Source organism: Zootoca vivipara, chromosome 17 (genome assembly GCF_963506605.1).
Source record: "Zootoca vivipara chromosome 17, rZooViv1.1, whole genome shotgun sequence".
Taxonomy (NCBI): Eukaryota; Metazoa; Chordata; class Lepidosauria; order Squamata; family Lacertidae; genus Zootoca; species Zootoca vivipara.
This window is the reverse complement of record NC_083292.1, coordinates 28450445-28472438: the sequence shown is the minus strand read 5'-3', so window position 1 is coordinate 28472438 and position 21994 is coordinate 28450445. Positions and strand designations below refer to the sequence as shown.

Sequence of the window (21994 nt, the reverse complement as noted above, 5' to 3'; positions counted from 1 at the left end):
CTTCCTAGGACACCACGTGAAACCAACGCCTGCCACTCTGACAGACTTGAACTAGCATCATTTCCCTTTCTCTGCTGCGGGCTCTGGCTGGCTGCCCTCGTCACGTGATACTACGATCATAGAGTTCAGAAAGAAGCCTATAGAAGGACAAAAGCAAAATAGGAAGTTGTCATCCGGGGCACACCGGAAGCCATAGTTTTCTTTATCCCCCCCACCCGTTGTTTGGTAGATGCCGGAAGAGAAGGCCCCGGCTAACGGCGAGGGTCCAAGATGGCGGAGGTGGTGAGTTGAGAGCCGGGGATTGCGGGGTGGGGGTCTGGTTGGGGTTGCTGGTCCCTCTGCTAATCTCTCTCTAACTCCTGCAGGAGGAAGTGACCGAGGGGTGTCGCCTCCCCGTGCTGCGCCGTAACCAGGAAAACGAGGACGAGTGGCGTGAGTGGGGGCGGGGCCATGGCGGGAGGGGAGGGGCGGAGGCCCAAGGGGCGGGGCCAGATGTCATCATGGCACAGAGGGGAGACCTCTCACCTTGTGGGGGAAATGATATCAGTTACCAATGAACCTTAGGTAGGGTTACCATGGAAAAGAAGGTGGAGGCGAAGCCAGGGGTGGAGTCAAGGAGGCTGGTGAGGCTGAAGGCCAGCACAGCAGGGTGTCGGGTCTAAGGTCAGGCTGTGAAAGAGCATCCTGTGCTGTATTGGAGTGTGGTACATGGGCAGACTCAGGTTCAAATCCTCATCTGCGAATAATGCTCAGTGATTGAATTGGGGTCAGTTGTAACCTTGGTCCAGGTATGGAGAACCTTCAGCCCTCCAATTGTTGCTGAATTATAACTCCTCTCAGCCCTAGTCAAGCTTGGCTGGTGGACAGGAATGATGGGAGTGGTAGTTTAGGCAAAATCTGGTGAAGAACACTTGTCCAGCCTACTTTCCAGGATGGTTGTTAGACGAAAATAGAGAAGGGAGACCTGTATGTATCGCCTTGAGCTCCTTGGATGAAAGGCCTGGTATAACTGTAAATATGCACCACGATGAGGTGGGACCAACAGCACAGTCTTACCTATGCTATCTCAGAAATGTTCTTAATTCATTGGAGGCTAGTGAGGTTCTGAGTGCTGCCAAAATCAATATGTCAAGGAGCCTAGAGGTCTCTGGGAATTTGGGGAGTCTCCAGTGGAGGAAAGGAGCAAATGGAATTTATTAATCTCAAAAGGTTTTGATGACTTTTTTTTATTAAAGGTATTGCAGAATGAAACACACTTTGTTCTCCATGTACAAAAGAAAGTCCAAGCATCTGTGGCAAAATCATATTCTAAACTGTTTTGTATCTTTGCCCTTATCCCCACCCATTATTTGTCAATCTTCCGTCAGTGATGAGTTCCAGTAACAGAATTTGTTATTTGGATACATCCATGACAGTAATTACTGGCAATGCAGGTCAGGGCTAGCATTTGTTTAGAGCACTCTTACCTATTATTCATATCTGAAAAGATAATTTGAGTTAAGAAAGAGTAGTGCCCTCAGCCATCTAAATAAAATATTCAGGCCCACTGATATAACATTTGCATCGCAGGAATCCCAAATAAGAGAGTCTTCCTGACATTTAGTAGTGGACTTTTCAGAGGTCCACAAAGTGGTCTCTTCTCTCTCTCTCTCTCTCTCCACATTCTCTTAGATATGTAATATATTTCTTTCTTTCAACAGCACTGGCTGAAATACTTAGTGTCAAGGACATCAGCGGCCGAAAACTTTTCTACGTTCACTACATTGACTGTGAGTAGATGGGGACAAATCCATTTGGAGGGTGGGCAGGATGAAATCATAAAAATAAAATGGGCTTTTCCAGATAGGAATGATGAAGAACGTCTGAGAAGGCAAAAGGCTATAGAAACATATTCAAGATACTTAGAAATTGAAAGCAGAATATTTTAAAATCACTATCCAGTAATTAAAACTGCTCTACCCACTTAAATGGGGAAGTAGACCAGCCTTTTCCCAGAGCAGGAATGGGGAACCTGGAGTCCAACTTCCAGCCAGATTGGCTCCACCCCAGCCAGATTGGCCAATGACCGGGGCTGATTATGGTTGTCTAACAACTTCTGGAGGGCCACAGGTTCTCCAGCAGACTGCCCATACAGCTCACAGCAGAACCAGCATCCTAAGCAGGGGTGTGTGAATGCGTGGGTAAACATCTTTTCCATCTATGCTGAGCATCAGAACCAGTCCTAATAAAAAAAGTTTTTGGAGTTGATTGTTGCTGACTTCATGCTTCACTTTGGGAACAATCTGAGAATGCTTTTGGAACTCAGTATAGGGCCAAAAACATGACCCCATCCTTCCCCTGTTGGGATGTGGCTACCAAGATTAGCCAAAAGGCATGGACTCTTAATTCCAGCCCTTGGGACCTGTTTTTACTTTTGATGTGTATGTGTACATAATGAAACCTGGTCACCAAAAGTAGACAGCCGGCAGCCACTGTAAAACAGACAGGCAGGAAGACAGGCAGAAGCTTGGTGCACTGCCTAGAAAGATAGGGGGAATGTAACAGAGATTGCTGCTGGCTAGATAGCGATGCAGAGTCCTGCTTTTATCATCACCTCATTCTTCCTTAAAGATGGGGGTGGGAAAATTATCCCTTGCCTTGAACCATGCAGTTAACAAGCGTCTGGATGAATGGGTGACTCATGACCGGCTGGATTTGAAGAAGATACAGTTCCCCAAAAAGGAAGCGAAGACACCCACCAAGAATGGGCTGCCTGGATCACGGCCCAGCTCTCCGGAACGTGACGTGGTAGGAGGAAATGTGGGGCCGGGGGGGGGGGCGGGCGGGGAAGGGAGGCTTTGGGAGGATGTGATCTGGCAAGGGGTCGGTGGGTGGTGGTGTTAGTCCAGACCTGGGGAAGAGAGTGCTTTTATTAGCATTGGGGTTGATGCCCCGTCCCATTCCCCCAGGTCTCTTTGGACCAAGGACAGAGACTTTATAAGGAACGAGGCCTTTGTAAGCGTTGGTGGTTTCCTTCCGGTCTTTTCCCTTGTGTCCTCTTATTGTGCTGCTCAGCCTGCAGCGTGTGGGGATGGTGGTCCCTGCACCCTTCCCCAGAGCGGCAGTGCCGCCCCTTGCCCCTCCCCCCATGTGTTGGTAACACCCCTCTTCCTCCCCCACTCAGAGGAAGACCTTGGATCTGTCTCTACAGCCAGCCGCAACTCCATCCAGCGGTAAAACCCTTCCCATTCCGGTGCAGATAACCCTCCGTTTTAACCTACCTAAAGAGAGGGAGGCCGTCCCCGGCTCGCCCGACCAACCCCTCTCCTCCAGCTCCTGCGTCCAGCCAAACCATCGCTCAACGGTACGAACCGGCGCTCGGCCGCCCCGGCTCGCTCCTTTTGTGTCTTTTGTCTACCCGGCACGTTCTCGAGAGGCCGCACAAGCTGGGCGGGCTTGGGCTAGGTCTGGGCTGGCAAGGGAGGTCTCCAAGGGAGGAGCCCGGGGGCATTCTGGCCTTCATTCTGAGGGCACTCTCTTCCCTCCTGAGTCAAAGAAGAGCAGTGCAGATGACCCCCCTACAGGAAAAACACCAAAGAAATAAAGAACAGGTTCAAATCAAGCCTCCAGTACATTGCCCTGTGCACATTGGCATTCAAAACCATATTACTCATCGAACTAAGTTCTTGAGTGCCACTCAGGGTCTGGAGCTTGTGAATGACCATGGAGCCCCACTAAAAATACTACTATGGTGTCCATTTATTGCTGTCTAAGTGCCCTGGAAATTTTATTTGGTTTGAAACCAGCTTAGCTGCTACAGTCACTTCATCCGGCCCCAAGTCCCTAGGTTCCTTGCTTCACAGCCTCGCTGTTAAGCAAGTTAGAAATTTGAATCGTAGTTTAAATATTGGGTGGGGGGGCGTTCTACTTTCAGCTGTCCTTTTTATATGGACCCTCTCTTTCTTTGTGATGTGTTTGCCTGCAAACCCAATAAAACACACCCTGCACCTGCCATAGGACGTCGTAAGGTGCCATAGGACGTCGTAAGGGGGGAAAAGCTGTGAGCATACAAGCAGATCTTCCATTGTGGAAGGATTCCCCCCCCCCCAGATGTGGGATTGGGACAGCAATACCGTACATGCTCCACTGACTGCAGAAGATTGCTGTACAAAGCAGGACTGAGTCCCCAAGGGTGGGAGACAAGTAATCTCTGTAAACGTTCAGAAGAGTCGGAGCTCAGTGATAGAGCACTCTTGCTTTGTGTGCAGAAGTTCCCAGGTTCAATCCCCAGCATCTTCAACTAAAACTGGGAATGCCTCCCTTTTAGAAACCCTTGAGAGCTGCTGCCAATCAGTGTAGACAGCAATGAGCTAGATAGACCAGTGGGTTTGATTGATTATGAAGGCCCCAAAGCAGACGAACTCGAGCCAAAGCCCCCATATGAACTTCCCTGTCCCTCATCGCTACTCACTTCAGGGGTAGTTGAGGGGGTCCCTGCAAGGCCCAATCCCTGTGTGGGCTGTGGGTCAAAGTCATCATGTTCTTTGCAATGGGACATGCAAGTGGGAATCTCAGCTTGGAACTGAGTGGGCACGTGGAGGTGTGTTTGGAAGCGTATCAGTGGCTGTTGAGGAAGGGGATGGGCAGCCCCAGAAATAACTTGCTTTGTTTCTGTCTCTTCCAGAAGAGGAAAGTAGAAGTAGTTTCTCCAGCAACCCCCATCCCCACCCCAACCGAGACAACACAAGCATCGGTGTTCCCCCAGGTAAGCCACTCCACACCCACCTCCAGTGGTTCTTGTTCGATGAATGGGTCTAGGTAAGGGTTTATGCCTGTTGGGGGTTGTGGAGGAAGGGAGAGCCAGGTTCTGAAGAGGAGCCTGTGAGTGTCTCCACAAACACTAAGGATGTAGAAGCTGCTCCTCCAGCTACTCAGACAGAGGTTGGTGAAAGGCTGGAGTTTGTGTTTTCTTAACGAGGAAACCAAATCTGAATCCTTGGCTTTGTGCAAAACCACATTTGATTTTGACCTCAACGTACAGAACAGCACAAGGGGATGGGTGTGTGTGCATGAGACCCCATCAGAAGGCGTGGAATTTTAGCTTTTCCTTTGGGAGGGCGGCTGGATTTTATTCATGCTCCAATGTGGGCCGTTGGCCCATTGAACACATGGCACTGGTCTGAAACTAAGCAAGACACGGTCTGGAATGTTGGCCTGCCTGAGAACACCACACTGACTTCTGAAGAGGAAGATGAGCTACAAATGTAGTAAAATAAATACACCTCCCAAAAACAAATATACCTCCCAAGCCAAATTGGTTTGTGACCTAGAGAGGGGAGATGCATGTGTTGCATTTCCTCTTTAGCAGACCTCTTTGTCCTGCCCTTAGAACCCTCTCACCAACCCGGCTTTGCATCCTCTTTGACTGTTTTTGCTTGGCTAGAATGTGTCCTTGAATTCTCATACTGCTACTGGGGTGCCAGGATGGAGAGGAACATATAAGTAAGTTAACCATTGTTCCTCCACCCACATTTTCTCCTGGCCCTGCCCACCACGGGCGGCCCCCGAAAAGTTGCCTGGATGGGTGAGTCACCTCAGGGTGCAAAAAGTTCCTCCCTCTTGCTGTAGCTTCTGTCCCTCAGTGAGTCTTCTGGAGCTATTTTTGAGGTGCCTTCTAACCCTGTTTCTACATGAGCTGGAGAGAGGCGTGGGAAGTGCCTGGGCAGTGAATTTTCCCTGCTCTCTTTGACATCCTCCTTGACCCTGTTTTTGTCTTCCAGAATGGCTCCGCACGTCGAGCGGTGGCTGCCCAGCCTGGCAGGAAGAGGAAATCCAATTGCCTTGGCACTGATGAGGTAAGTGCCAGGGCTTGGGGTAATGCCTGCCAGCCTGCTTCCCAGGGGGGCACCAGCCTGGAAGAAGGAATATGTGGCTCTTCCTCGTTCATCCAGAATCTCCCGCCTCCCCCCGGTTTTTGTGAGCAGGACTCCCAGGACAGCTCAGACGGCATCCCCTCAGCCCCACGCATGACAGGCAGTCTGGTCTCGGACCGTAGCCACGACGACATCATCACGCGCATGAAAAACATTGAGTGCATTGAACTGGGGCGGCACCGCCTGAAGCCTTGGTACTTCTCGCCCTACCCACAGGAGCTCACCACCCTCCCCGTCCTCTACCTCTGCGAGTTTTGCCTTAAGTACGTCAAGAGCCTCAAATGTCTCCAGAGGCACCTGGTAAGTCCCAGGACCCAGTTTGGGCTGCCTGTCATCTGGGACCCAAAGTCTGCCAGCCTGGATTGCTCTGTTTCCCAGCCAGCTCTTTGTCGCCAACACCTAGCGGCTGCCCGAGACTCTGCCTGGTGGCTACCATTGGGATACCAGGTCTAAGAACACCCTGAGTTTCCCAGACCCGCCTGTTTCTCAAGACACCAGGTCTATCTTCCTGGGCTGGTAGACCTGGTCTCTGGCCTGGGTAGACCTAATGTCTGACGTATTATAGCAGGTAAACCCAATGCCATACTGTGCCTGCCCCTGCAGAGTTAGAGGCCAGCCTGGTCTACCATCCCAGCTGGCTGTCAGACATGCCTGGAGACTGTTGGGCTCAGCAGACCTGTCAGTGGGGATCTACTGATCTCTGCAGACCCATTGCCCAGGGTTGGTAGACCTGATGCTAGCTTGGGATTTCTGCCTTACGCAGCCTCCAGGAGGTTAAACCTCTTGAGACTAGTAGACCTGTTGGCCTTTCTCCTGCCTATTGGAGGACAGTTCTGCCTACCGTCACATCTCTGTCATAGCCTTGCAGGCGACACGTGCCCATCGTGCCAGTTTGTGCATTCAGAAGATTTGATTGGCAAAATGTCTCCAGATGAGATTGGGCTTGTTATGAGTACACCCCTATGGGAACATACTGGAGGGAAAAGAGAGAGGAAAAGCTTGCTTCTTCACCCTGGCAGGCTAGTTTTCTACATGCCCCTGAGGTATTTTATACAAAAAGCAGGACCACCTTGGAGCAGTTTTGCTCCTCAAGCCTCCTGATTGCATCAGTTCTGTGCAACTCAGAATCTCAAAAAGCTCTTACAATCACCTGGAGTGTCGGTATTTTTCTTTTATTTATTGTGCTAACAACAATGACGACAAAAAATACAAATCAGGCTGATACAACAGAAATAAAACAAGAGAACACTTTTAAACATAGAATAAAATAAAACCCATTACTGTCGGGTTGGGTGAATCTTAAAGAGGAACAGTATCATGTATTTTTGAATCAACCAAATCCATTGAGAAGCAGAGGGAGGTAGCTGGCAGTGTTCTTCCTTATTGACATAAGTAATGAAATCAAACCAAACCCCTGCAAATCTATCCATACATCTATCCTTTTTACATTGTCCCCTGGGAATGCATAGTTTGTTGCTCATCTTTTATAATAACAAGTTCCCAAACTTCAAAATACGAAAAAGAGGTACTGTATTGGCTCCGTTTGGAACTCTCTAGAGACGAGCCATTGTGGCTCTAGCAGCCATCTCAAAAATGAGCAATTAGCTCTTTATTATGTATACTAAGACCAGCTTCCTCAAAAAAAGGTAATGGTGCAAGCTAGGCAGAAGGGATAAGAGAACAATTCAAAATTATTGATTTCTTTAAAAAGCCAGAGACCATAAATGAAAATATGATTGAGTAACAGGCCTCTGGGAGTCCCATACCAGTTTGTGAATCACTTTTAAGGACAGTTCTTTATATTTTGGTGAAACAGAGCGGAGAGGGGGCTTCACCCATATTCTCTGCCAGGTGTCATCCTCTTTGCCCCAACCCGTGTCCTGACTTCATGCTAATTTTAAACCGAGCTGGCCGTTTGGTTTCTGTTTCAGTAAAAGTTTATATAACCCAAAGTCAGTTTTTCCTTTCCCTTCCCACCCCTCCCCCACCCATAATCCATTGGAAGGGTTCGAACAGTTGTCCTCAGCCACGGGCACAATGTCTTTAATTTCCACTGAATATATTCTGGTCCAGTAGTTGTTAGCCATTGAAGATAGGGGTTCCATCTGGTCCTTATCATAGTAGACTTGGCCTTCCATGTTATTTCCTGTGACATTACTGCCACGATGTCTGACTGAATAAATTCAAACAAATAATTAGTCCAGACCTCTACTGTCCATTTTTCTCTATCTTTCCAACCTAAAGCTATTGTTGCCTTTCCTGCTAGTATCATTGCTTTGAAGGTGTGCTAGTCACCTTTCTCTATGGCCGTGTTTCCTAGTATACCCATTGTCATAAGATTGAAGTCTATAGGTAGCTTCACTTTTAAAACTTCATTAATAACCTTAAGGATTTTATTCCAAAATCCCCCTACCTCTGGGCATTCCCAATACATATGGGAGAACCATCCCTTGGCTTGTTCACAGTGCCAGCAGTTAGGGTTCAATCCTGGTACGGGAAATTAAAAATCGGAAGGAGAGAATATAATGTATGTAAAAATTCTCGTACTTTAATAAAAATCTTAATATATATATATATATAACCCAAAGTCAGTATTGAAATGATAACACTGTGTGCTTGCTTTGCACCATCCAATTGTGTAAAACATTGGAGAGAACTCTTGAGCCCCTTGCTGGACTTCCAGAGAGGGAAGCCACAACACTCATTTTCCTGTGTGTGTGCTCCACTAAAGGTTAGGTTCTTGAACCCCCCCACCCTTCACCTGGCATTTGCTCTGGGAGCAATTAACTGTGTTAGAGAGCTGTGTTATCATTGATTCTAGACACAAATCCCTAGTGTGTGCTGAAGCCTGGTAAGGGGCTGCAGTTCTGTAGGACCTTGAGCTTTCCCCACACCCTCCAGTCTGTCCTGACCTGTCCTATGTCCCTGCCCCCCAAATGCAATTCCTAGAAGCACAAGGACCCAGAAAGGTTTAATTTTGTTTACGAGAGTTCAGCCTGTGATCCTTCTGTTTTGCAGACAAAGTGTGACTTGAGGCATCCGCCAGGGAACGAAATCTACCGCAAGGGGACGATCTCCTTCTTTGAGATCGATGGGCGGAAGAACAAGGCAAGAGCAGTTGTTGGGCGCAGACAAAACAGGGATTCTAGGAAAGCTGATTCCGCGATGATCGCTGGGGCTTTGTTTTGGGAGATGGGGATGGAGAGCACATTGGAGGTGGCTGGTGGCTGGAGCCGTCTCATCCACCACACACAGAAACATAGGAAGTTGGGACTGCTTCATCTAGAGCAGGGGTGGGGAGAACCTGTTGCCCTTCAGATGTTGTTGGATTACTGTTGGCAGCTGTGGAGGTTGCCATCTAGGCACTTCTGGAGACCACGGTTTCTCCGCACCTGACTCAGCCCAGTGATGTCTGCTCTGACTGGCAACAGCTCTCCAGCAACTCAAAACAGAGAAATCTTTCCTACTCCTAATTGAAGAAGGCAAGGATTGAACCCGAGACTTTCTGCATGCAAAACAGTTTCTCTGTCATTGAGCTACGGTCTCTCCCTGTAAAGCTACAAACCTCTAAATGCCAGAGCAGGCGGTTTCTTCATCCTGTCCAGTACCCTCTCTCCTCTAACTGGCTGTGGTTCTCCAGGGTCTTCCCTGTCCCCTTCCACCCGATCCTTTTAACGGAAGGTGCCAGGGATTGAACCTTGGGCCTTCTGTAATCCACAGTAAATTTGGCCCTCCCTGCTGCCCATTCCCCCGACCCACCCAAATGCGAAAAAGGTACAAAACTGAACCACATAACTTGTGGTCTGAACTGATAGGCAAGGCAGATGGGTGTCCCATCTGGTACGACAGACATTCACAACGGTAGAGAAGCAGTGCGAAATTGGGATTTTCAGTCCTTCATTGCAAAAGTCTCTTCTTTGCATGCTTGTTTCCTTCCAGAATCCAGATGTATGTTTATTTTTGACAAGTCTTGAGGCAGAATAGAAGGGAGGGAAACAATCCAATCAAGTTGTCTCTGTGTGAGTGGGCAGATGGGGTAGAGGTTCAGCCCCACATTATAAGGCAGGCATGTTTTAAAAGTCTTGAAACTGATCCAAAAGCAAAGGTCATGTGCTCAGAAATTGGGAAGGGCGAAGGGGCTGTTTGGAAGAGAAACTTCTGGGTTTGTCTTCTCTCCCCTCCACTTGCTTCCTTGTTTTTCCGGAGATGTAATGGAGTGAGCATCACACACGAATTTCCCTCTCCTTGGAACTGGGGAAAATGCATTTTAAATTCCCTGGAGGAAGCACTGGGTTTCTAGACACCATATGTGAAGCTGAGAGGGGGAAATGCTCATAGCCTCATATTTGGAATGGCTTGTGGTTCCCCTCCCCCTCCAGTCCAGTCTTGCCCCACAACCTCTCGCTGCTAGAGATGAATCTCAAGCCCTCCTTTCTCAGGAAGGGGTTGTTCAGTATCTCTTTCTCTTCTCCCCCTTTTCAGAGCTACTCACAAAACCTCTGCCTCCTGGCTAAGTGCTTCCTGGACCACAAGACACTCTATTATGACACAGATCCCTTCCTCTTCTACGTAATGACAGAGTACGACAGCAAAGGCTTCCACATTGTCGGCTACTTCTCCAAGGTAATGTTGCAAAGTTAATGTACGCATATGTCAGCTAGATCTTAAGAATTTCTAAATTGATGTGTTAATGTAATATTAATTTGCATGATGTATGTGTAAAATTCATTTGTCTATTTCAAATACATTTAATATCGTAAAGTTCTTAGTTACAGTTCCGATTGAATTGGATCTGAAGTTTCCACCATGAGCCGAGAGTTTTACCCAACTGAATTCTATTCTTTTCAGCCCCAGTGAAGTTAGTCATGCTCACTCATATTGATGGGTCTACTATGCTAGGCACTGCACGGCTAACAGTATATATATTCACATGAATGCATAAAGGGTTTGCTGATGTGGTGCCTTCCATGGGCGTTAGCCAATTGAATACATGATGTAGTGTGGAGTGCTCACAGTAATTTCTTTGCTTTGCAAATGTGTCCAAGGGCCAACCTGTATTGATATTTATCATCCTCATCTATTTATGTTTTGTCCTGCCTCTGAGAATAAAGATTTCTTCTTCTTCCCCTTCTTCCCCTTCTTCCCCTTCTTCCCCTTCTTCCCCTTCTTCCCCTTCTTCCCCTTCTTCTTCTTCTTCTTCTTCTTCTTCTTCTTCTTCTTCTTCTTCTTCTTCTTCTTCTTCTTCTTCTATTATTTAGCAAGGAGAAGGGAAGTGTGTGGGATGTTAGGGGGAGAGCTGGTAGCAACAGCCTAATGTTATCTGTGAGGATCTACACAGAGCACTGGAGACCTGTCCAGCTCAGTCCCTCTTTGGCTTCTGATATTTCATTAGGAATGACGTTTTCTGTTTTCAAGGCTTTCCTTGCAGCCGTAAGGACTAGAAACTTGGTTTATAAAATAAAACTGAGGGCCTACTGTTGATGAATTTTGCAATAGTTATGAAACCCAAGAATGGGCACTGTCCTAATGCAACGGCCATTACGCTAGTTGTGGTCAATCCTAAACAGCTTCCTTTTGAAAGGAAGGGGAAATCTGTCATGCCAATGTCAGGGATCCCGGGGTCAGCGTTGGAAGGGCTGGAACAGCTCCGCCAGTGAAAATTAACACGCTGCTTGTTTTGCCACTACCTGCAGGAGAAGGAATCTACGGAGGACTACAACGTGGCCTGTATCCTGACCCTGCCCCCTTACCAGAGACGGGGCTACGGAAAGTTGCTGATTGAATTCAGTAAGTGGAGTCTCTTTCCATTTTCAATCCTCCATTTGAATCTTAGCAGGTTGTTGAATCAAACCCTCCAATATCCCCAGAGGTTGTTTTTCTGGATTTGACCCAACCATTCCTGACATTCTCAGGAGACAGTCTCTTCCCTGACACACCGAGGCCTGAGAGGCGCCTTCTTAGAAAGATCATCTGTGCACATAGCTGCCAAGTCTCCCGCTGAAAAATGCGGGATCAGCAGCTGCGTAGCACCGTAAGTCGCTTCTACGCATGTCCCGACACACGTAGAAGCAACTTCCAGTGCCGCGCTACCCATGTCTGGGCACCGGAAATTGGGCGGCGCCAGCACCCAAAATGGAGCCTCCCTGGCAGGTAGGAAATCCGGGGGATTTTTCGGGATTTTTTCCAATCCGGGCTGCCAGCGGGAAACGGTTTAAAATACGGAGGTTTCCCGCGAAAAACGGGAGACTTGGCAGCTATGCTGTCCTTTGTGTTTAGATTGCCATGTACTGTACAAACATGGGGAGGAGCACTTGTGGGGCTGCCCCACAGCTGTGTAGCTCCCTCATCTTGAGGATCCTTCAAAGCCCAAACTTCAGCACCTTACCCCCACCCCCCACCCCCAGATGTGTTGCCTAAGTAGTCTTTTACTTGCACTTTTGGTAGTTTGGTTTGAAGATCCTGCTTTGACAACTCAGCTGCTTATTAAAACAAAGCCACAGAGTTATGCTTGCTTTATCTATGTATTACATAGATTTATATTCCAACTTGCAGGATAGAAAGGTGGCTTACAAGTAATACTCAATTACATATTTTTAAAATACATTAGAAATATTAACATATCAAAAACACCGCAGGATCCTTCCCACATGACTGTTGGTGGCGATCGGTTGTGGGGAGAAAATCCAGCTGGGGCAGGCCGAGGAGGGCGCCATGTTGCGTTGGGGAGCGCTGCTATAAATAACAGCCTGTTTGGGGTTGCTGTGATGTTTGCTAGCCTCACAGTGAAGCATATTAAGACACTTAAAAGTTATATCCTATTTTATCAGGGAGAGCCCACCAGCTAGGAAATGCTCCTTATTTTAGAAAGTGGAGTAGGCAGCCCCAATTTCACATTGTGGGAAAGACTCCTAATCCTGCTGATTCCCAGTTCCACCAGACAAGTCCTGTTTTTTCATTATTTTATGAAAATCCACTTCTTTAAAATTTGGGTCGAGGGTGCCTCTTGGCCCTCATTTTAAACTCCGGGGCTTGAGACAGATAGGTAGAACTTTCCCCGATTTAGCTATCTCTTCCATCTACCGCATTGTTCTTTCCTGTGTACCAGGATCTGCTCGCAGCCCCCCCTCTAACTGCCTCACTCTTTCCCCTCCAGGCTACGAGCTCTCCAAGGTGGAAGGGAAGACGGGCACGCCAGAGAAGCCTCTCTCGGACCTGGGGCTCCTGTCCTACCGCAGCTACTGGTCCCAGACCATCCTCGAGATCCTCATGAACCTCAAATCGGAGACCGGAGAGCGTCCGCAGATCACTATCAAGTGAGGTCCAAGTAATGAAAGTTCACTACTGAAACCCCTCTGGGCAGCCTCTGGGCTGCATGAGGCCATTGGGGAGGCCTTCAGTGCGGCCCTTACCAGTGCTGATGGCAACCCCTCGCTACTTAATTTTTGCATGGAGAAGACACCATGTGGCAGGTGCCCAGAAAATCATGTTCCTCTCAGCTTGCCAAATAGCTGGAGGGGGGCGGGGAGGGAGTTGTGATGGGGAGACAATGGTGTGTGAGGTCATTTCCACGTAAATTAGCCCTCCTTGTGTGTGTGTGTGTGTGTGTGTAGGTAGGTAGGTAGGTAGGTAGGTAGGTAGCCACTAGCACAGGCATCCCCAAACTCTGCGCTTCAGCTGTTTTGAGAATACAACTCCCATCATCCCTAGCTAACAGGACCAGTGGTCAGGGATTGTGGGCGTTGTAGTCCCAAAACATCTGGAGGGCCAAGTTTGGGGGTGTCTGCACTAGCACATAACCTGTGACTTCCTAACCTCATGTGACAAGAAAAAAAGTCCATCAGGGGGAAGCTCCCAGGTGAGCTGGGAGAGCTCACTTTCGTTTGAAATAGGGGTTAAGATGCAGCCTTAATAGAAGACTTTGTATTTCATCTCTTTTTTCTATGTTTTCTGTTTTATTTTTATTCAGATTTGGCTTTTATTGTATCCTATGTTGAAAACTTTCAATTAAAAAACGGATTAGAAATAATGTGGCCCACTTCACTACCTCAGGTGCATGCTAAGGTAGCAAGACTGGCCTCCCTGTTTCACTGGCCCTTCTGTATTTTGGATTGCACTCAGTATTTCTCCTCCTCCTTTCCAGTGAGATCAGCGAAATCACAAGCATCAAGAAGGAGGATGTCATCTCGACACTGCAATACCTCAACCTCATCAACTACTACAAGGTAGCAGGCCTGAATGAATGGCCATGCAATGTGCTCGGCAGCAGCAAGACTCCCAACATTTCTAGGGGCCATTTAATGGAGCTTAATGGGCAAGCCTAGCCCAATGGTCAGGGCTGACGGAACTTGGAAGTCCCATCAATTGCTAGAGGGCCTCAGGTTCCCCACCTTTGGGCTGAATTCATCCTGAAGAAGGGAAGCATAATAATAACAATAATAATAATAATAATGATTTATTATTTATATCCCGCCCATCTGGCTGGGTTTCCCCAGCCACCCTGGGCGGCTTCCAACCGATTATTAAAAACAGTACAGCATCAAACATTAAAAACTTCCCTAAAGAGGGCCACCTTCAGTTGTCTTCTAAAAGTAAAATAGTTGCTTATTGCCTTGACAGCTGCTGGGAGGGCGTTCCTCAGGGTGGGTGCCACTACCGAGAAGGCCCTCTGTCTGGTTCCCTGTAACCTCACTTCTCGCAATAAGGGAACCGCCAGAAGGCCCTCGGTGCTGGATCTCAGCTATACATTATAGTAACATGAACCAGCTCTGCATGGAGGACACACTATCTTGGGGTGGATGTGTCTGCATGTAAATTTTGTTTATGTGTTCTGCTGATGGAGGATAATAGCAACAAAAAGTTGTGTGTTAAGAAGGTTCTTTCAGTTTGTCTATGCAATTTTGCATAACTGGCTCTGCTTCTGCTGGTGTGGCTGATGTCTTGGCATGGCCAGGAATAGAGGAGCTGCGGAAGGCAGCCTTTGCTGAACCCATGATCTCCATATATTTTGGACTCCCAACTCCCACCAGCCCCAGCTAGCGTGGCTAATGGTCAGGGAAGATGAGAGTTGGGAGTCCAATAATATATGTAGCTTACCAATTTGGAGAAGACTGCTATAGGGTAACAGGTATAAGGTTTTTTTTTTGTAGGGGTAGGGGAATAGCATTACAGGGAAGATTGCAAGACTAGAAACTGCAGAGATTTTTTGTGGGGTCCGGAGTTGCAGCACTAGAAAGTGATACAGCTTGTTGGCCTCAGTTTTCCCCACCTGCAGTAATGGGGGCAACAGGGGAAATGTGTTCCTTCCCCAGATAAACCAGCTAGAGCTACAGACTGCTTTCAGGCATTTTTAAAGATGAGGCTCGTTTTTCCTGACAAGATTCCAGGAAAAGGGATGGGCAGGGAGATGTTGCAGCCCTTGGGTGTCTGTGGTTCTCTGCCACATCAGATTTACCTCTTGTCACAAAAAGGAACTCAGAAGAGGTATTTAATATGCAGGATTTCAGGAGTGGTGGGAGTGAGCAGCGTTTCAAGTATAGCCGTATGCCCGTCATGAGGACTAGAATCTTCGTTTAAAATTAACAGAACCAAAACACTTCTCCCTTCTAGGGCCAGTATATCCTGACGCTCTCCGAGGACATCGTGGATGGACATGAGCGTGCCATGCTGAAGCGAATCCTTCGCATTGACTCAAAGTGTCTGCACTTCACCCCAAAGGACTGGAGCAAAAGAGGAAAGTGGTGAGGCCTGTGCACCTGAGTAAGGAGCGGCTGCTTGCAGGACGTCCACCCTCCTCCTCACTTTCCGTGACAATGGGGATCAGGCAAGGTGGCCATGTGCTCTTTAGAAGACATTTTCCAGTCGGCTATCAAAGCAGGCACTGTCAGCCGGACAGACCTCAAGGGGCGTCGTTACTTGGGCCTCAGGTGCCCTGGACTTGCCTGCTTGTTTGTATATAGGACTTTTTGGATTCCTTCGCCGAGCGGTTGTGTACAGAAGTTGAAAAAGCACAGACCAAGCTACCCAAGCTGTCCCGCCCCCCCTTTTTTTGGACCGGATATTTATTTATATATATATAAATATAAAACCACCATCACGAATTAAGGTTTGGATCTTGGCAAAGGCAGTTGAAAGGCAGCTGCTTCCTGCTGGGTTTCAGCTGCAGGCAGGCAAACTGTTGCTGCCTCCTCCTTTCGAGGCTGGAATTGTGCAGTTGCTTCCTTGGGTAGAGAAGCTGGAGCCCAGCTCTAAAAAGCTGCCGTCTCCCCTACTGCCCGAGGCTGCAGTAGCATCCACAAGGGTGAAAGTGTGGACAGAATCGTTCTAGGTTAGCATACAGTAAGACAGTCTCGCGCTCTCGCTCCCTTTCCTAAAAACCAGAGTCTTCATGACTGGAGGAGCAGCCTTAAAAAAAAGCAAACTCCACCCAATTTCTGTGCTCAGAATAAATTAACAAAATGGGTTTTTAAATGGCATGTGTGTGTACATCTTTTTTCTGGATATGGTATTGCTTTTTCACAAAACCAAGACCTTCAGCCAAGCAAATGGGAGCATGAGAAGGAAGAAGCTTATAGGCCAGAACCACTACAGCCTGAAGCAGTTGAAACAAAGGCTGCGTACACACCATAAATTTAAAGAATTCTGGAAATGTTACGTTTATTACGGGAATTGCAACTATAGTTCCCAAGATTGGGGATGCCGGTGAGCTGTGGTGCAAGTCTATGCCGTATAAGCAGCCACAAGAATGTATATCCATGTAAGGGGTTTTCAAAGCTGAGTTTTTGCAGTACAAACTAAGAGTGTTTAAAATCCATTTCCACTATCCTGGCTCTCTTCCTGAGGAACTGTAGGTACTACAGTTCTGTGAAAAGATAGGGGTGTCTAAAACTCTGGAGTTGCAAGATTTTCCCCGGAGACAGAAAGTGTGGGAATTAAACCAGTTTTGACACTGTCTTAACTGTGTAGTTGAGGGAAACCACCAGAACCAGGCATGACAGCAGCATCCTAGTTGACATCAACTTGGCCTTCGACTCGATGGAGCACATTCTCAAAAGTCGCTTTGGTGAGGAGGGAGCCCACCAAAACTTCCTTTAAAAAAAATTGCAGAGAGAGACCAAGATTGAAAGCAAAGTTCTACTGGAATGGTTAATACTGTAAAAGAAAAGGCTGAACCCCTCTGTTGCAAGGAAGGCACAGATCTGCACGTTGGTGGGGCTGGGTTAGCAACAGCATCCAGTCTGAAAATGGGAGGCCTGCAGAAAAAGGACTCCTTAGCCCCCCACCCCACCCCAAAAAAATCCAATACAGAGTTCGAAGTGCAGGCTGTTTTTTTTTACTTCCATGTCACCAGCAGTCACCAGCTCTCATCTCATTCTTCATCAGCCACAGAAGCATGGATCTACAAGGGAACAAAAAGGATCATTTAGAGGAGGAATGGGGAACCAGCAGCCTCCCAACAGAAGTTCTTGGACTATAAATCCCATCTCCATCCCTGACCAATCATTGGGGTTGATGGGAGTCGGAGTCTCACAGCAGCTGAACAGCTATAGTTTCCCTACCTGCTACAGCCACATTCCTGTCCACAAGATGCCCATAAGAGTCGGTCTGACCAGACACCGTCCCTAACAACGTAGAAGAGACTGTGTTTCTGGTCAGAGAGGAGGAGCTGCAGAATTTAAGTCACTCCTAGAGAGGAGTCAAGGCAAAAAAGGTGCTAGGCTGAGCAAGGCAGGCAATCTGCGGCATCAGCGTCAAACTCTTATCAATACATCCCTGCACTTATTCAGCTTCACCTTATTTGATTTTGCTGCTCTGCGTGTTTCCTGCCTTTGCCACCCCCTGCCACAGATTATGGGTGGGGAGGGAACAGCAGCACAACCCTCACCTCCCAAAATGCACAATAATGCCAATGTTTACTAGAGTGTCTGTTTCTCCAGAAGCATGTTTTTAAAGTATTTGTCCTATGGAATCGGAGATGGAGGGGACCCTGGAGATCAAGGCTAGGGAACCTGTGGCCCTTTAGGTGCTGTTGGACTACTCTCATCATCCTTGACCGTTAGGCAGGCTGCCTGGGGCTGATAGTGAATCCAACAGCACTGGAAGGCTAAGTGCTCCCCAACCCTGCTCTTAATTGCCACAGGAAATCCAGAAATCTAGAACGGGTTCCCAAACTGGTCCGCAAACTTTCAGGTGCTCTCCAGTGTGTCTGCATTAAATATAGTAAAGGTAAAGGGACCCCTGACCATTAGGTCCAGTCGTGACCAACTCTGGGGTTGCAGCGCTCATTTCGCATTATTGGCAGAGGGAGCCGGCATACCGCTTCCAGGTCATGTGGCCAGCATGAGAAAGCCGCTTCTGGCGAACCAGAGCAGCACACGGAAACACCGTTTACCTTCCCGCTGTAGCAGTACCTATTTATCTACTTGCACTTTGACGTGCTTTTGAACTGCTAGGTTGGCAGGAGCTGGGACTGAGCAATGGGAGCTCACCCCGTCGCAGGGATCTGAACCGCCGACCTTCTGATTGGCAAGCCCTAGGCTCTATGGTTTAACCCACAGCGCCACCTGCGTCCCCCGCATTAAATAGACTGCTTTTTAATTGCATTTTAAAATTTATTTTACGGTATTACCATTTGAATTCTATGGGGCACAATAAAATACAACATAAGAAAGAAAAGAAGCAATACAAACACAGAGACATACAGCACCTGCAGATACTACATGAAGCTCTCACATCTTCACCCTAAACATACCCAGCTCCTTTCCATGTCTTACTGGAATAATACCAAAATTTACAGAAAGGGCCTGAAGGTTTGCTGCCAAGTGGACACCCCCACCCTGACCTTCCCTGCCCCTTTATAGCAATCTATACCCACCCCTTCAGCAATCTTTGGCCAATGTAAGGACATGAGGATCTCATCACTGCTGTTTGGGGCCCGTTCCAGGTTCCAGACAGTGAGTGACTCAAAGGTAGACTTCACCCGCACCTGCCGCTCCTGTAGGAAAGAAGGGACAGTCAATGGGGATCCAGGGATCCACCCTCCCCTCTCCAGGCTCCACCCACCCAACAGCTCACCTGCAAAGCTGCATCATCTTCCTCTAGGACCAGCCCCATGTAGCCCTCCGGTAGGAGGACTTCCTTCCCTTTTAGGCTCCGCCCACGGAAGGATACGGATTCCTCTGCTGGGCAATGCAGGATGACAGAGGACACAAACAGACAGATTCTCAATCTGGGCTCTCCAGGCAGAGGGGGCTCCCCACCTGCTCTCCAGTCCCTTTAAACTGGAAATGCCTCCTGGGACCATCTGCATGCAAAACTCCGGTGTTCTTGCTCCTGCTCTAACATAGTCAATATTGTTGTTTTATCACAATATATTGTGACACTAGGGAAGGAACGAGAGAGGGAAAGGAGCAAATTTCTGTCAGGCTTCTAGAGTGACGGTCAGTTTATTCTTTTAGCATATTATTTTATTGTTAATATAATGGGTGATGGGGAGAGGGCTGCGATCGATGAATGTTTTGGGCCACAAGACTCTTACGCCACAAAGGCTACTACAAATCGCAGCACCAGTAAGGGAAGGCTTGCTTCCACAATAGGTTGAGGGACTTAGAGCTGATGAGCCCCACAGCTTTGCCCTGGAAGACCTCAGAAGATGCTGAAGACTGGCAATTATGGCAGCCAGCAAAGGCTTGGGGTTGAATGAGATCCTCGTTCACCTCAGGGAACAAGACCAAGGAAGGTTTAGCCTTGAAGGCAGGAAATGCCACCTGTGCAATTCTGTCACTTATAGGAGGCATTTCTGTGGTATTGTTTTTTCTTGTGATGATTTTTATTTTGGTTAAATAAAAAAAGCCTTCTAAATGAATAGATATATTATTACTGGATTCCATACACGCTGTTCCAGGCCAGAGCTCAGTGGTCGGAGCTTGTGCTTTGCATGCAGGTTGTAGGTTCAATCCTGCCTGCGGTGCTGGAGAATCACTGCCAGCCAGTGTAGACAATATTGACCTAGATGGGCTAATGGGTCTGTTCTAGGGATCCTGCACCTTTCATAGCTGTCTAGAAGAGGGAATTTAGGCAGATGTTGTTCTATCCAGTCCTCTTCTCCCCCCCCCCCAAGTTGTCCACCCTCTCCCATGCCTTCCCTGGTGCTCCATTACTGCACTCAGAATTCTGAGCCTGCCAAGGTAACACCCTCTTTGCATCCTCTCCCCTGCCCCATTTATTTCAAGCAGCACCAACCCCTCGCAGCGCAATCCACTCCAGGGTGGAGACTCTGTACACAAAGTTTCTTTAAAGCACACTATTCTCCCCTCAGAGAATTATGGGTACTGTAGTTTGTTAAGGGATGCTGGGAATTATAACTTTGTGAGGGCTAAAACTACAGTGCCCAGAATTCTTTTTTAAATATATTTTTCGGGTGGTGGGGTGGGAAAATGTGCTTTAAACAGATATGGTGTTTTCCGTAGCCCAGGCCTACTTCGAGATACAAGACTGCACCGAGTTCAACGGGCCCCGAGTTCGGATTCCGCCCTCCCCGCGCGCGCCGTTTCTCTCCCCCCCCCCTTGCAGAGCAAATCCTACTCTCTTCCCCAAGTCCACCCGGGCAGATAAAAGTCCCCTCTCGATCCAACGGGGCCTTAGTGCCCCCTAACCGGCTGCCCAAGGGGTCTGCGTCCCACTCTCCTCCTGCTTCGCTCACCGTCCGGTTCTCCGGGCCGTCGAATGGCCGGCGTGAAGTACCGCCGCACCGCAGCGGCGCCGTCGTGCCGGACCACGCAGGGGAGCAAGTGGAGCCGCTCCCGAGGCGCCCCGGGTAAAGAAGGCAGCGCCAGCCGCGCCGGGCCCCGCTCCTCGCCAGCCATGAGCAGCACAGACGACCGCACTTCCTTCCTTCCTTCCTGCGGAGAAGCCTCCCTCCTGCGCCCCGCCCAGGCGCATCCACTCCCGGGTCGTGCCCAGCCCAGCGCCGCCTCCTGCGCCCTCCAGCGCGCATTGGACTCTCCTCCGCAAGCCGCGTCCGGCTTCAGCGGGTCCTGGCGGGCACGTCCGACTCGAAAAGGGAGTTCGTTCCCCAGGAAAGGGCTGCCACTTTCGCCCTTTCTATTTACACCCCCCTGCCAATCTTCAATTCGGTTATCCCACATTTCTGCAGCATCTTATTTTATTTTTTGGCAATTTTTTTTCTTTTTTAAAAAACACCCTCGTGCAAATCATAGAATCGTAGAGTTGGAAGGGAGCAACTAGCTCAATGCAGGAATCTTTCAGCATCTTAAGAGGTAGCTGCTTCTAAGAAACGCATTTAAGTATATAGTTTTTTGGACGGACGCCCACGTGCTTGTAAGCACTTTCTAATAATATAATTCATTTTCGTATGTTGTTTTCATGTGGAAGAGAGAGGCACTACAGGAGAGGTGAGGGGGTGTATTCGAGAGCAGCCCTGCTGGATGAGGCCAGCAGCCCAACTAGTCCAGCATCCTGTTCTCACAGTGGCCAACCAGATGCCCAAGAGAAGGACTGCAACAGCACAGTTCCTCAGGAGTCACTTGCGTCCCCCCACTGCACTTGCATATAGTGAGAAGGTCCCGTCCCGGCATCCAATGAAATGTGGGCATGCTTAAGCAGGCACATTCCCTGTCCAGAGAGGCCAAGCCAGTGCAAAGAGGAACTGAGCAGGAAGAGGACACTGTCTCTCCTGCACAGTCCATTTTTTAGGAGATATATACAGAGACTTTTTGCAGGAGGTAGTGCAGGCAGGCGGGAGCTGGGTTGGCTATACAGTACACACATACATACACACAACTTCCCTTTGTCTGATCATAGAACTGCAGAGTTGAAAGGGACCACAAGGGTCATCTGCAACGCAGGGATCTTTCTACCTAATGTGCAGTCTGAACCCACAACCCTAAGGTCGTCTCATGCTCTACTGGCTGAGCTATCAGAAATCAATATACATTACGCCCATAGCATTCCCCTGATCCACCAAGCTTGTAACTCTATCAAAAAAAGAAATGAGATTTGTCTGGCATACTTGTTTTTGAAAAACCCAGGCTGGCTGGGTCTTGGTCATCGCAGCACCCTTTTCT

At 48.4% G+C, this 21994-nt stretch overlaps 2 protein-coding genes across 4 annotated transcripts; one reads left to right on the top strand and one right to left on the bottom strand.

Moving 5' to 3' along the window:
• The first annotated feature begins 176 nt into the window (after positions 1-176).
• On the top strand, positions 177-15653 carry KAT5 (lysine acetyltransferase 5). 2 transcript variants are annotated; one of them, XM_035098378.2, is made up of 14 exons: positions 177-282; positions 366-432; positions 1701-1769; positions 2651-2787; positions 3164-3343; positions 4664-4744; positions 5760-5834; positions 5964-6212; positions 8931-9020; positions 10395-10535; positions 11606-11699; positions 13066-13225; positions 14053-14134; positions 15519-15653. In XM_035098378.2, the coding sequence occupies exons 1-14, from the start codon at positions 271-273 to the stop codon at positions 15651-15653; spliced, it is 1572 nt and encodes a 523-aa protein (XP_034954269.1). In that variant the 5' UTR covers positions 177-270. The 2 variants fall into 2 exon arrangements, with proteins under 2 accessions (XP_034954269.1, XP_034954268.1); XM_035098377.2 differs by having other exon boundaries at positions 5760-6212.
• RNASEH2C (ribonuclease H2 subunit C) lies at positions 15021-21964 on the bottom strand. 2 transcript variants are annotated; one of them, XM_035098379.2, is made up of 4 exons: positions 20611-21964; positions 18984-19090; positions 18784-18903; positions 15021-17307 (listed from the first exon to the last, which is right to left on the bottom strand). In XM_035098379.2, the coding sequence occupies exons 1-4, from the start codon at positions 21053-21055 to the stop codon at positions 17278-17280; spliced, it is 702 nt and encodes a 233-aa protein (XP_034954270.2). In that variant the 5' UTR covers positions 21056-21964; the 3' UTR covers positions 15021-17277. The 2 variants fall into 2 exon arrangements, with proteins under 2 accessions (XP_034954270.2, XP_034954271.2); XM_035098380.2 differs by having other exon boundaries at positions 18984-19087; positions 20611-21247.
• Positions 21965-21994: the final 30 nt, after the last annotated feature.

Bases quoted from the DNA above. Each gene is read 5' to 3' on its own strand.
- RNASEH2C (XM_035098379.2), bottom strand. From the start codon at position 21,055: ATGTGGGATAACCGAATTGAAGATTGGCAGGGGGGTGTAAATAGAAAG. The intron at 19,091-20,610 runs GTGAGCGAAGCA...TGCATTGCCCAG, and splicing joins ACGGCCCGGAGAACCGGACG to CAGAGGAATCCGTATCCTTC. The intron at 17,308-18,783 runs GTGGGTATAGAT...GTTCCCTTGTAG, and splicing joins GGCCAAAGATTGCTGAAGGG to ATCCATGCTTCTGTGGCTGA.
- KAT5 (XM_035098377.2), top strand. The intron at 2,788-3,163 runs GTAGGAGGAAAT...TCCCCCACTCAG, and splicing joins GCTCTCCGGAACGTGACGTG to AGGAAGACCTTGGATCTGTC. The intron at 11,700-13,065 runs GTAAGTGGAGTC...TTTCCCCTCCAG, and splicing joins AAAGTTGCTGATTGAATTCA to GCTACGAGCTCTCCAAGGTG.